The sequence below is a fragment of the Atractosteus spatula genome, chromosome 2, assembly GCF_055471065.1.
Source record: "Atractosteus spatula isolate fAtrSpa1 chromosome 2, fAtrSpa1.hap1, whole genome shotgun sequence".
NCBI lineage: Eukaryota > Metazoa > Chordata > Actinopteri > Semionotiformes > Lepisosteidae > Atractosteus > Atractosteus spatula.
In genome coordinates, this window is record NC_142707.1 from 71,362,277 (window position 1) to 71,375,815 (window position 13,539).

Genomic DNA, 13,539 nt, shown 5'->3' on the forward strand with positions numbered 1-13,539 from the left:
GCAATTCGACAGAACACAACACACCAGAACACTCACCCTGGTTCATGAGAACGAGGCTTCCAGTCAGGAGGGCCACACAGTTAGTTGGCTGGTGATTGTGGAGGTACTGGAACCCCCAGCCCCGGTTATAGGACTTTTCGTACATGTACCTAGAGGTGTTGGCAATCACCTGCAGGAAGCGCTCCTGCTGCGACTTGCTCAGGTCGTCATACAGGAAGTCATAAGCGGTAGCAAAGCCAACGAGAGAATGAGCAAGAGGTACCTCATCCCAGGGGGCGTCTTTTACCAACCTAAAAAAAAAAGATCACATAAGTGTTTACCATGATGTTTCTGAAGAGCGCCCATTTCCCAGCATGCATATCATCATTATAATTTTCATCATATACTGTAGAACATTCCAGTTTATATAATTCATCAGGCAGGCTGAAGGACCTAAATCCCTTCAGTCTAAAAGGAGATCCAGGTACAGTATATACAGTACTGTATAATTCTAACAGACAGGGAATCTGGACAGGGACAAGTGAAGTGACTATTTCGTACTCAGTAATGAAACTAAGATGTGGAATCACAACTGGAAACTCAAAGAGAATTCATTTATAGAGAAAATAGAAAATGTTTCTTTATTCAGTATATCTGGATCAACTTCTTAGCCAGGTGAATGAAGCCTAACCTTTGGGCTCCTAAACTCCAAAGATACTAAAATACTACATGAGAAACACAGGCCCTATGGCCTCCTCTTATTCCTTGTGTTTCCATTGATATTCATGACCAAATAACACTGTCATAGGAAATGGCACTGTTTTTCTTAATGTCCAAAATCTATACATCATAGGAAATACAATTTAGTTTTCTCTGCAATCTACTATATTGTTCAAATTTAGTTTGTTGCTGAGGAACAGATAATTACATGCTGACAAGTAATATAAAACCTTTTAATTTGCTGCTTAGCACTGCTTAGTGCCTCATGCAACCATATTTCTCAAGCATCAGAGCAGGATTTGTTAATAATTATTAGCCTGGCTTATGATATTTTCTGGCTAAAAGACTAAAAATCCTTTATTATGATTTCTAATAGACATAATTCACAATGCATAATTAAGAATTCAGTGTTAAAGGGGGCAGTGCACAAACAGAAATTCTATATTGCGATGCTTCTCTCGACCAAGGCACAAAAAAATCCCAATACAATTCAGGAAAACATCTGTTTCACACATTACTCTAACAACAAAGTGTACAGCAATGTGATCTATGTGCTCAAAGCCATTGCCAATGTACAGTATAAGGGAAACGATAAAAGCAGTCTTCCCCTTGGTGTAATGGAAAATATAACTGGTACCTTTGCATACCAATGTTTGGATTTTTATGTAATTAAAAAAAATCTTTGGGAAACATAATTTAGATATATAAAATATTTTGCAATTAGAACTAATCTCCTTGGCTTTCCCAGGCCATAGTTACAAGGTACAAACTGCAAGAAGGAACATTAAAAAACACTAACAAACGATGCTCATACGTGATGTTTAGACGACAAAAGTGTATATACTGTAGCTTGGTTTGGAATTGATTAATAGTAAGTCTGTATTTAAGCCTCTGAAATGAAAATGTGGGAATTCTGAACACAGCAAAGACAGTATATTGCTTATGTGATTCTTTTCAGGAATAAACATAAAGAGACTGTGTCAGAGTGAAACTGATATCCAGTATCAAAACCATTTTCAACACACAGTCCTTCCTCCAATTAGCACCAATTCTTGGACAGATACTGAATCTGGTAATAAGCAGAGGTTACGTTACAAAAGACTATGTACAAACAGAGACAATGGCACATTTGTGACAAACTGCTCATAAGAAAAAAATACACGAGAGAAAGGCATTAAAAAGAGGACTGTCCTTAGAAATACAGTATTTTGTACGGAACACCTGTTTTATCCACCCATCAACTAAAATCACAACTCAAACCCAGCCTGCCATTTTTCAAAATCTTATAAAGACTATTAAAAGAACCTGTTCCCTGAAATAATCTTTTATAGAAATAATATTAATTCTGTATTATAGGACAATTACAATATTTGTCCAAACATATATACGTGTTTACAAAATATTCATTTGGACAAATAAGGAACAAGTGAGCAACAGGGCAGTTAAAAAAGATGTATTAGAAAGGTTTCGAAAAAAAAGTATTGCAAGCACAGGCAAAAAGATATTAATATGGCTAAGAGAAAGGAGGCTTAATAAATATTAAAGTTATGGCATTGATAAGACAGCAAAAACCATCAAGGATGTAGTACAACATATCTGGCACAAATACAGTGACAATGGGATAAAAATGTATAATTAAAGGAAAATGGTTGATTTACTAAATGTGTATTTTACTCAAGTCAAGTCAAAAATATGCTTCAGGCAGTGGAAGGACAAAGCTCTGCATTGAATTGTATTAGCACAGAAAAAGTGGAAGTGTTTCAGATCATTGAAGCACTAAGATGAATAAATCTCCAATGGTACCTTACCAATTGTATGCAAGGAAATGAGAGACGTTATTTAGAAATCACGGACACAACTCTTCCAACAGTCCCTAAACACAGGTACAGGTACTTAGTAACTAGGAACTACAGAATTGCTAATGTAGTGCCCATCCAAAAAACAACAAGAAAACAGGAGGACTTCTATTACATGCAAGATAACTAAAACTACTGTAACAACTAAACTAGAGGATCGCCTATGTTGTTTGAACAAGCAACCACAGTAATCAATACATTATATCATATGCTCTATGTGTATTTAGGTTCTCAGACTGCTTTTCATAAAGTTTCCCATAAAGGATTAATTCCTGAATTGCAGGTGGTTGGCATTCGTAAGTGTGTAAGTGTTGGCATTGGATTGAGAACTGGTTATGAACTAGACAGCAGAGGGTTCAGATAAAGGGAGCATACTCAAATTAGTGTGATGTAATTAGTGGAGTACCAAAGGGATCTGTACTATGATCACTATGCTCTTAATTTATATCAACGATCTAGACTTTGGAATATTTAGTAAACTAGTCAAGTATACGGATACTTAAATTCACACTCGTAAACAAAAACTCTTTTCTACAAGGGGCTAATTGTATTGTATCGAGAATAATGCTTACCAAGTTTGAAATGAATTGGTCAAACAATTTTTAGGAGCAGTTTGGGGTATAGAGATGCCCTGTTGTATGCTATTGTACTGTTCTTCTCACTAGAATGACACTTTCCAAGTGTCTCCTAGCACATCATGATCTGCTGTAATCATAACAGCCTTGCTGCATCATATTCCACATTAAGGTACAAGCCTGAAGCAGGTTTGAGTGCTGATGAAACCTGCCAAATTTTAAGCCAATTAGTACAGCTGTTTCAGGGTTAAAGGTAGTTTGAATTCTGTATAAAAATATCAGACATCCACCTCGGTTGACACTGGAAACCAATTTTCATAAACACTCCTCCTGTTTGTAATTACACCAATTAGTTTGGAGCTATTTGGACAAAATGTGAGCAGAAAATGTTTGCTAAACATGTTGTTGTTCGCTGAATACTTTATGACCCATTGTGTGAGTGACATTTTTAGTAACAAGGGACTGTAGACTTGATAATGTAATGTCCATCCAAAAAACAATGAGAAAACTGAAGTAATTATAGCCCAGTATGGCTGACATCTATCACATGCAAGATAATTGAAACTATTATAGCAATTAAACTAGGAGAACACCCTACATTGTTTGAACAAGGAACCACAGTGATCAATACACAGGGTGTATTTAGACTTTCAGATGGCCACTGCTCCATTCTAGGAGCAGTACTGCAGAAGATTTGGCATGATTGATAAAATCTGCCAAGTTTGAGGTCAGTCAGTGCAGAAGTTACTCAGAAGACCTTATAAATGTTTCTGAAGAAGAGGGTCAAATAATGAACAATTAACATTTTCATAACATATATTTGGTTTTTAGTAGACAATGCAAAAATGTATTTTTTGTAAACAGTTGCTGGCATTTAACATCATTCTTCGCACTTCCAAATTGAAGATGGTCAGTGCCAGTAAATATGCATTCTTACGTTTTAATACATTTAAACAATGTAAGAGAGAGGGGAAAGGTGAATTCTTATTTATGAATCTTTCCAGCTACCCACTCAAAAATGTAATAGGCATGTATCTACAGAAAAAACAAAATACACTTTAAGCAACACAAGTGTTGCTAATCTAGAGAGGCATCTATTTAGCAGTTTTTTTGCTAAAAGTTTTATCCCATTTTCTGGATGTTACCACTGTCCTTAACAGTTCTCCATATACAGTAGATTTTTGGAATGAGATTATATAAGGGTTATCAGATAGAATTATTTTTTTTTACTTTAGAAAAAAAGAGTAAGCAGGAGAGGGATTAGGTGGTTTAAGAAGGCAAACTATACAATATCAATAAAACATATTCTAGCAAAATAAGGTTAAAAGCATGTGCAGTGATCTAAGAACAAACATAAGCCATGTGCTTTTGGATCATAGTGGGGATATGGTTCTTTTCCACAAACTAGTGACTCTATAATTAAAGGTCACAGAGACCTCAGTCAGCGGTGTTTTCAGAGCCACTTTCAAGGTTTTCTGTGAAATTTTAAAACCATAATAAAAGTGTTAGTAAAGAGAGAACATATATCACGAGCTGTTCATTTGTGAAAATCCATGTTTAGTGGTTACTTTGTCTGTCCCTGATGACACATTGAGAACTGTGGCAGATTTCAGAATTAAGATATGAAGCATTCCAGTGTGTTTTAGTAACACTTTTATGCAAATCATTTGCACTGCAATGAAGAAACTCAGTTTTCCATCATACAGACTAAACCTAAATATTAACTACCCACTGCAGGGCAGTTTCTGAAAAGCTCATCTTCCCTTGTTTTGGTTATTTCCATGTATTCATTCCAAGAAAATCTGTATGTGAAGACACCATCAAACGAAGTGCATTTCTGCACTTTATCCTGGTCTCCTGAGATATTTATGCCGTCTCCAATTACCGCTTGCCAAAACTCCTACACATGCATTTAAACATAGCCAAGCTGTCCTTAAAACAAGCAGTCATGCTTGAATTTTAATTAGCATACTGTACCAAACCAAAATGATAAATCCAATGAGATGAGCATGGCAGCTTGAAAAGCTGTTTCTGCTGGCTCCTTCGTTTTGCAAGGATGAAGACAGATGGAATTTATTTTATTTAAAAAAACTCTGGTCTTAAGAAGCTTTAAAGAAAGAGTTAGAAGAGCTCAGCAAACCGATGCCAAGATTCCAGATTTCACTGCAATCGCCTCATCTTAACGTTAAACTCTCTTATGCTTTTTCATCAGAAAACTGCAAAACTCACAGAAAAGTAAAACATCTCTACTACGTCACAGCATGGAGCTATTTTGAGATATAACACTACATTCTCGGTCTGTGAATATTTTCTTTAATTAACTGGGGTCCTGGTTGGACAAGGAAAATGAAGTGCGGTATTGATGCTTGTGAATGGCACCTATTGATGTGCTCTATTAACATTTCTCGCACACTTGGAACAGCAAGTTAGCTTTATGCACATGAAGACTAAACCACAAAGCCTTATGGAGAGATACTGTATTTTTCTACTCTCCTGGCATTTTAATCACTTCCATTCATTACTTTAAGGTGTTCTATTCAATGTTTCTCTAGGCAGGATAACAGAAACACGTAAATATGTATCCCATTCTCGTCACAACATTACAGGAAAAGAGAGAAGTAATTTTTGTCAAGTTACAAGTCAGTAAACTGTCTTGAGGGACTTTTTTGCTTTTACGGATTAAAACAGAATCTTCTTTATATGCAGTTTATAAAACATAAAGGTATACAATAAAATATATAAGTAAAGTATACACTAAATCTTCATTGTTAAGAAAAACTCTTACTGGAATGCTAGATCTTTGGTTTCAGCCTCATTGATAATAGCTTGCCTTCTAATAAACAAGCTTTTTCTTGAAATCACTTCATTTTTCTCACAATATAGCTGCATCTTTATTGTGCTAGAGGCGTAAAACTACGAACATGATTATGACCACAACAAATTTATTTCTTCAATCATATACTGTATAATGGAGGCTGTGTAATAATGTCACAGCTACAGCAGATGCAATGATAGCAGGGCTTGTACTGAACGGATGTCACTTTCTCTAATTAATAACACACTGCTCAATCTCGCGGGCTCCTAGCAAGCCACAGGGGATGTTATTGTGCAGCTAATGACACCCTAACCAACTCAAACTCATCTAACACTGGCATGTATGTACAGTAAGTGAATGAAATAAAGACATAATAATAATCACATTGCTGAATATCCAATGAAAACGGTTTTACTAATACGGTTTTTGAGAAGCACTGAAGCTTTACAGAGCACCAACCACTGAACATTTGCACCACATTATTAACTTCACACTTACAGTAAATGTTTGATTTCCCCTGACTGGAAACATGTTAAGCAGCATTCTCTAGGAGCTGCTAAACACAGTTTCTAACATAAACACATAAATTCTTACAGCATTCATCACTGCAAATGCTGACGTTAATTTTCTCCAAAGTCTTAGATAATAAGGTGACTCAGTTCAGCCAGGAATAGGGAAAGAATAAACTAGAATGGAAAAGCTCATATTCACGGTTCTCTGAAAAGCTCTTTGTTAGGTTTATTTTAAATAATGTAATTGAATGATTGATTTAACTATACTAATTTAGTAGTAACAGCAGCTTTGCAATATTTATTGGACATTAATTTATTATTGTAAGCGTTGATCAAGGTAGAAGAGATTAATTTACTGTGGTAAATGTGTCCTTGTATTAAATCATGCATGCAAACAGACAATTCATTATACTTGAGCATATGAAAAATAAACTGAACTCTGAACTCTGGTAAGACAAGGGGTATCTCTGTAATATCTACAATTCCAAAGGCATGTGAACACACTTAGTTCTTTATTGTTACCGTCTAGGAAGAATCATTTTTCAATTTAAATTTAAGTGACAAGTGAAAGACAATAAAGCCCAGGAAGTCTGTATAGCTAAAACTGGGTCAGAAAGGCTGATGCATTAGAAGATTAATTTCCTAGAACACTTTCAGGCCTGATTTAATGTTTGCTGACAACAAGTTTAGCTTCGGTAGAAAAACTTTTTTATATAGGCAATAAAGGTACAGTGTGTAATATTTTACTTTAAACCGTTGTATTTTTTGGCATCATTTTACTAACAAACCATGGTCACATCATTAGAGAAAACAAATGTGCATACCTCCAGAGACCTGTTTTAATAACCTTTATCTTATAAACCTTATTTCACTGTCCCTCATATTTGTTACATTTAACCCAGATGTAAGAGTTTTAGGATCAATTAGCACTTGTATGTACTGTATGTGCAAAGTGGGCTCACTGGCCTCCTTCAGGTCTTTTTCATACGAGTTGTACTTGTAAAAAAATGCAGTAATCAGTACTTTAATTATTACCGGCTACAGGAATATCAATATGGGGCGAGCACAAAAAATAGCACTGTGTAAAATGCATTACAGCACTGTTGTAATGATTACACAGATTTGTAGTCCTTACCATCCAAATCTAGAATACCAACATACTGTGTCTAATCCTAACACAAAGCTCTGCCCTTAGCCTGGCTGTGGGCTGCTGGCGCATTCTTGTAAATGTACAGTAACTGGCTTGGCGCAGTGAGCCCTGTTACATTAATCACCCCCTCCGACATCTAGACAGTGTCAAACTCAGCTGAAGCCTGGCACCTGGTCCTGTGGCGTGAGGGCCTTTTTCCCCTCTGTCTGGGGACTGGGGCTGAGGGAATCACAGCAGGGGCAGGGAGAGCCGCGCGCGAGGAGAAAACAAAGACAAAAATATACCAACTAGGCTGCGCTGCCATCCTTTCCATGTACTCCCTCGCCAGGTCCAGGGCCCTCTCCGTTTCGGGGAACAGCACGCAGAACATGGACAGCACTCCCAGGTTATTCCCGTAGATTTCGTTCCAGCGGGCGCTGAAGTCTGCCGGGCTCCAGGGCGGGAGGTACTCTTCGGGGTGGGCGAGCATGGTCCGGCCCGCCTCTCGGATCTTGGCGGCGATGTGCAAGTGCGTGCCCCGACCCTGACGTTGCAGGGCTCCCACCTCCTCCCTGGAGAAATACAGCATGGGGTGGCCATCGTAATTCCCACCCAGGAAAGGGATTCCGCCACTGGGGTCTTCTTCCAGCGACAGGGCCAGGGAAAAGCAGAACAGGGTTATGAAAAACACTGTGGGGGCCCCACGCGTATAGGTCCTCATTCTGACATCAGAGGTGGGACCAGACCATTTCTGAAGAATCTAAAACAAATGGGATGGAATAAGAAAAAAAAAATAATAAGCAGGGCCATGGGTTTGAAGTTTGAAGTCTCTGCATGCTCACAATAATTGGACTCAGCTGTATGTCTAAGAATTTAGCATTCCTTCGGCATTTAGAAAACTGCAAGTAAAATGTGCTGCTTGGGGTTTTTCAAGACTAAAGTAATCTATACCACACATTGGATAAAAGTATGTTTTTAGGATATACTGTACCTTCCATTGATTTTTTATTGTTTCAAAAAACTCCCCACCATTAATTACGTAGGCACACTTCTTAAAGCCCGAGTACTTTAGAACCCATTTTTATACTATACTGTATGTCTCTTAAAATGTGTTGGTTGTTGGTGTGATTTGTTTTCACAAGGTTACTGCAGAGTTCGGAGTCCACAATGAGTCAGAAAAATCTCAATTACCATACATGTAGAATCAAATACAGTAGAAGCTTTAATAGGAAAAAACTAATCAATTCAGCTGAGAGCACAATGTCCTAGTTCCACATTTTCTGTTCATTAAGACTTCTGTAGATGTACTGCAATTCTGTAGTTGATGTATGTAAGCATTCAAACTTTGTCACATAATTTAGTAAATTCCATGGAAATCTACGCTGTATGACTGTTAAATAAACACAAACCATTACTACAGAGTTCCTGCCCTCCCCACCATCAAAAAAGCATGTACTGTAAAGTAAAACAGGACAGTGGTAAACTGTTCAGCTGTAATGTGTAATAAAATAAAATAAAATAATAAACCTAACAAAAACTAGCTCTACAATGGATGACCTTGTTTGGCCACCACTGGCATCAATGACTTTAGGGCATCTGCACATCATAACTGCTAATTGTTTTAGGACACTTATGGAATGTTCCTGCACAGATCTATTAGTAATTAATAATAATAATTGCTTACACTTATATAGCACTTTTCTGGACACTCCACTCAAAGCCCTTTACAGGTAATGGTGACTCCCCTCCACCAGCACCAGTGTGCAGCCCCACCTGGATGATGCGCCAGCAGCCAGAGTGCACCAGTACTCTCACCACACACCGGCTATCAGTGGGGAGGAGAGCAGAGTGATAAAGCCAGTTCAGAGATGGGGATTATTAGGAGCCAATGACTGGTAAAGGCCAATGGGAAATTTGGCCAGGATGCCTGGGTAACACCCCTACTCTTTTCGAGAAGAGTCCTGGGATTTATAATGACCACAGAGAGTCAGGACCTCAGTTTTACGTCTCATCAGAAGGATGGCATCTTTTTTTAGAGTACCGTGTCCCCGTCACTATACTGAGGCATTAGGACCCACACAGACTGCATGGTGAGCACCCCCTACTGGCCCCACTAACACCTCTTCCAGCAGCAACCACAGCTTTTCTCAGGTTTCCCATCCAGATACTGACCAGGCTCACAACTGCTGAGCCTCACTGGGCTACCAGTTGCAACGAGTTGCAGGGTGATATGGCTGCTGGCTAGTGTCTATTGTGGGTTTAATGGTTTATCTGATGCAACGACTGTCCGTTGTGGTGTCTGTTCGTGGGAACATCTGGTGCTGTGTGTGTGTTTGGTCTGGGACTGGGTGGCGGATATGAACTTGCACACAGGAAATCAATACTGGGTTGTGAATGCAGACTGTATTCAATCACTTATGTTGCTGCCAGCGATTTGTGATTCCTGGCTGTGTCTGATGAGTAGTTATATCGCCTCTCACATAGTCTACTATATACCCCCATTAACATATAGTACTACTATATGTAGAACTGTCCCTTTTCACAACCTGTAAACAGAAGCCTTCACACCATCAAATCAACTTGCTGCTGTCCATCAATGTGCTGTAGGCTGAATCCGGATTCAAAAGTGAGGGTGATGTTATCTCGCCAATGGAGTGGCAGACATTAGTGTTATCTGTACCACTGGACACAGATTTCATAGCACTATTGATAAAGTGTTGGGAGTTGTCGCTGGTTGACAGGGATGAATACTATGTTCACACAATCTGTAACGAGAGCGCTCTAGTTCTGACTGCTGTAATCCGAATGACAGGAGAGTTGTGCGACTGTAATCTGTGTTCTTCCAGCTTCCAGATGGTGTTTCTGTGACTGGACGTGCTTGGAACATACCCAGTGCCAGATACAGTAAGGCTCATCACTGGATAAGTGTGGCATCACAAATTTGAGGTCAGAAAGAGCACTTTTTTTTTAGGAATTTATGGTTACGTGATGCATCTTCTTTAAATACTGCAGCTACCATGGATTGAAAAGATTGACATTTTTAAAACGCAATTCAAGTAATTTGTGACAAAATGTTTGAATCCTTTCCTTTGTGCCCATATTTAATGTGAAAATTGATTTGGTTGCTCTACATAATGATTGAATCACAAACTCTATCCATCACAGTGATGGATACAAATTATAACAAAAAAGCCCTTTTAATTCTGAATATTTAAAACCAGTTCTTTGAAAAACGTGTAAGCAATAGATTGTGGCACGATCTTTGTCACCTTTCTTTTCTAACAATAATTTAAGTATGAACACTTTTTACAGTATTTTACTAAAGGCTCTACAATGGAAATTATACTGCTTGATACTGTATCACAGTCTCACTATAATATGCAGATACTTCCTTAACAGAATAATTTCTAAATATCCTTTATACTGTATGCCCTAACTAAGCTTTTTCAGAACTCCAGATTTATTGGTTGGATACGGATGAATTGTTACACTACTAGACAGGACAAGAGACAGGGATATGACCCGTATCTTGATAAGATTCCCATTGACAAGTCAGAATTCATCAAATGTTTATGCGTTTAGAAATTAATGCAGGAGATGCACAGCGTATCGAATACTGCAGTGTATCAACTAAAATATCTCTATATGAACTTCTATTTTTTTTTTCAATAAGACTGTTTAGCAGATGTACTGTAGGAGACCGGAAATTCCTACTAGAGTGAGATTTTATGATATTAATGAAAAATGCTGAGCGTTAAACTTTGATAAAAGTTGCAGGTATTAGAGGGCATTTCGCGGGTTTTAAGAAATTTTTTAATCATTGATTTAATACTAACAATAGCCATCGCCAATAACTCTATTGGCGGTCTAGGTTAGTTTGCACTCCGTTATTCGTGTCAGTAAAATCATATTAATACAGTTTTAAACTCTTCTAAATTGTTCAAATCCGCGTCACACATCGTTAGACTGCCTGCTTACATTACGTGTTTAAACAATATTTTTGGAGGAGAGTGAGAAGACAAATCAGCGGGATCTTCTGGTTTCAAGTCTGAGCACACCAGCTATCAACATATTTTTCACATGCTCTTTCTTAACACTGAACTGCAGCCTGCGAGGACTCTGAATCCAAACGCCCTAGCTCCAGTAAAGCCCGTTAAGCCAAATGCAGGGACAAGTCATTTTAGCTTACCTCAGGTAGCTAATGGACTGCTACATCTGGCAAACTAATGAACTTTGGGTATTCAAACTCATTTACAGAATTAGCTTTGCTTGGGCTTCTGTCTGGGTTCTGATTTTTTTTATGGAGCACGTTATGTCTGAACCTTCTAACTTAAAACAAATGTCAGCTCATGTTCACAACGGCCGCTTTCAGGTTATAAAAAACATATTCTTTACGCAAAAACAGAACTGGACTTAAAGTAAAATAAGCCCCCTCTTAACACTGTATTGATACGATCGGAGATCTAAGGACTCAAAAATAGTTATACTAGTTATGTGGGGCTATACAGCGGCTAGAAGTTGATAAGTAAAGGCATATTGCCACGAGTACGGGATAAAGGCATATATATTAATAAAAATATCCTGTTGTATTTAGAACATCTTATAACTTAATCACATATACTTTCTCTTGTCCGCAAGCATTTTAAGACGTATGCTCACTTTTTATTTTTTTCTACTAATGAAGATCAGTCAGATAACCGTGTTAAATAAAAAGCCGTTTACCTTTGCCAAATCCTGCTAAGTCAGCGGGCAACAGACGCTCTTCCCATAAATCATTATTGGAGCGCAGAAAATCAGTCGATTTTTATTTTATTTTTGCCTCGTTGTACAATACATGGTATTTTAGGTTTTAAATGCTTTCAGCCAGCTGCGCTTGGAGTGTAGAAGTCTGCTATGTCGGAGACAACGTCATCAGGACAGGATTTAGGGAGGAGCTGATGTAGAAAGGAAAGCGGAGGATATATATTTTTAAAAAACGTCTTGGAATAATGACTTACTTTTGCTTTAACTTTGTTTGCCAGCAGCTTAGTAATTAGTTACAAACCTCCTACGTCTGTGTCGCCGAGTAAAGAATTCGATTGCTTACAGAATTATGCACAACATTTAAGTGAACATAAATTACTCTCGTTTCATTCATGATGAAATTGCACAGTAGTTATGTTAACAGCATAGTATGTTTATAGTAATTTAGCTTAATCACAGGAATTAGAATTATGTTTTCAGAACTGTGAAATGTGATTACACTGTAACATCCATATGTCAAAAGTTATCTATTTTCTGTACTAGAGACAATTTAAACAATTCATACGTGAAATACATGCTTGCTATTTACATGCAAGAGGGTATATTCTAAAATCATCTATTAATTTTATCAAATTAACATACTATGGATTATACTAACCTCAAAAATATGCATTTTCATTGCCACACATACATTAAACAGCTTTGAAAATGACAAAACGGTGCATCTTAAAAAAACGCCTCAAAGTTTAGACGTGCCTTTACAATACCTGAGATGGCACTTAGCGTCATTGCACCAAGTTCATGTTTTCAGGATAAATCCATATTTGCTTTAAAAACTGTGGAGAAAAAGATTATTGGTACCTCTAGTCAGGAAAGTCAAACCCAGATTGACACAACAAAGCAGAATGGCAACAAATGTTAACACACCTAAAACATAACCATTGATAATACATCCCAATGGCCAGTTTCCTCATAAATTACAACAATCTCCTCCTTAATCTGTTGAAACACTCTTTATGAGCTCCAGTTAAAAGGGATAAACTTGGCATTTCAAGGCCAGCTGAGGGGATAGCACCAGTCTTCATGGGCAACATGACATGGTAACAAGTAATAGGTTTATTCCATGCTGAAAAAAAGAAGAAAGAGAACACAACGTTTCGGCCGTGGAGCCTTCTTCAGGTGTGGGTGTGTACATGACATGGTGACAAGG

At 37.8% G+C, this 13,539-nt stretch overlaps 1 protein-coding gene across 1 annotated transcript in view; it reads right to left on the minus strand.

Annotated features, from left to right (window-relative positions):
* The window catches only part of dse (dermatan sulfate epimerase), a 30,798-nt gene extending 18,314 nt beyond the window's left edge, over positions 1-12,484 (minus strand). Inside the window, exons 1-3 of the mRNA XM_088909720.1 lie at positions 12,309-12,484; positions 7,892-8,346; positions 37-290 (exon numbers count right to left, since the gene is read on the minus strand). Coding sequence (XP_088765846.1) covers positions 37-290; positions 7,892-8,307 — 670 coding nt within the window. The 5' untranslated portion in view covers positions 8,308-8,346; positions 12,309-12,484. The remainder of the gene's footprint in view (positions 1-36; positions 291-7,891; positions 8,347-12,308) is intronic.
* Between the last annotated feature and the right edge of the window lie 1,055 nt (positions 12,485-13,539).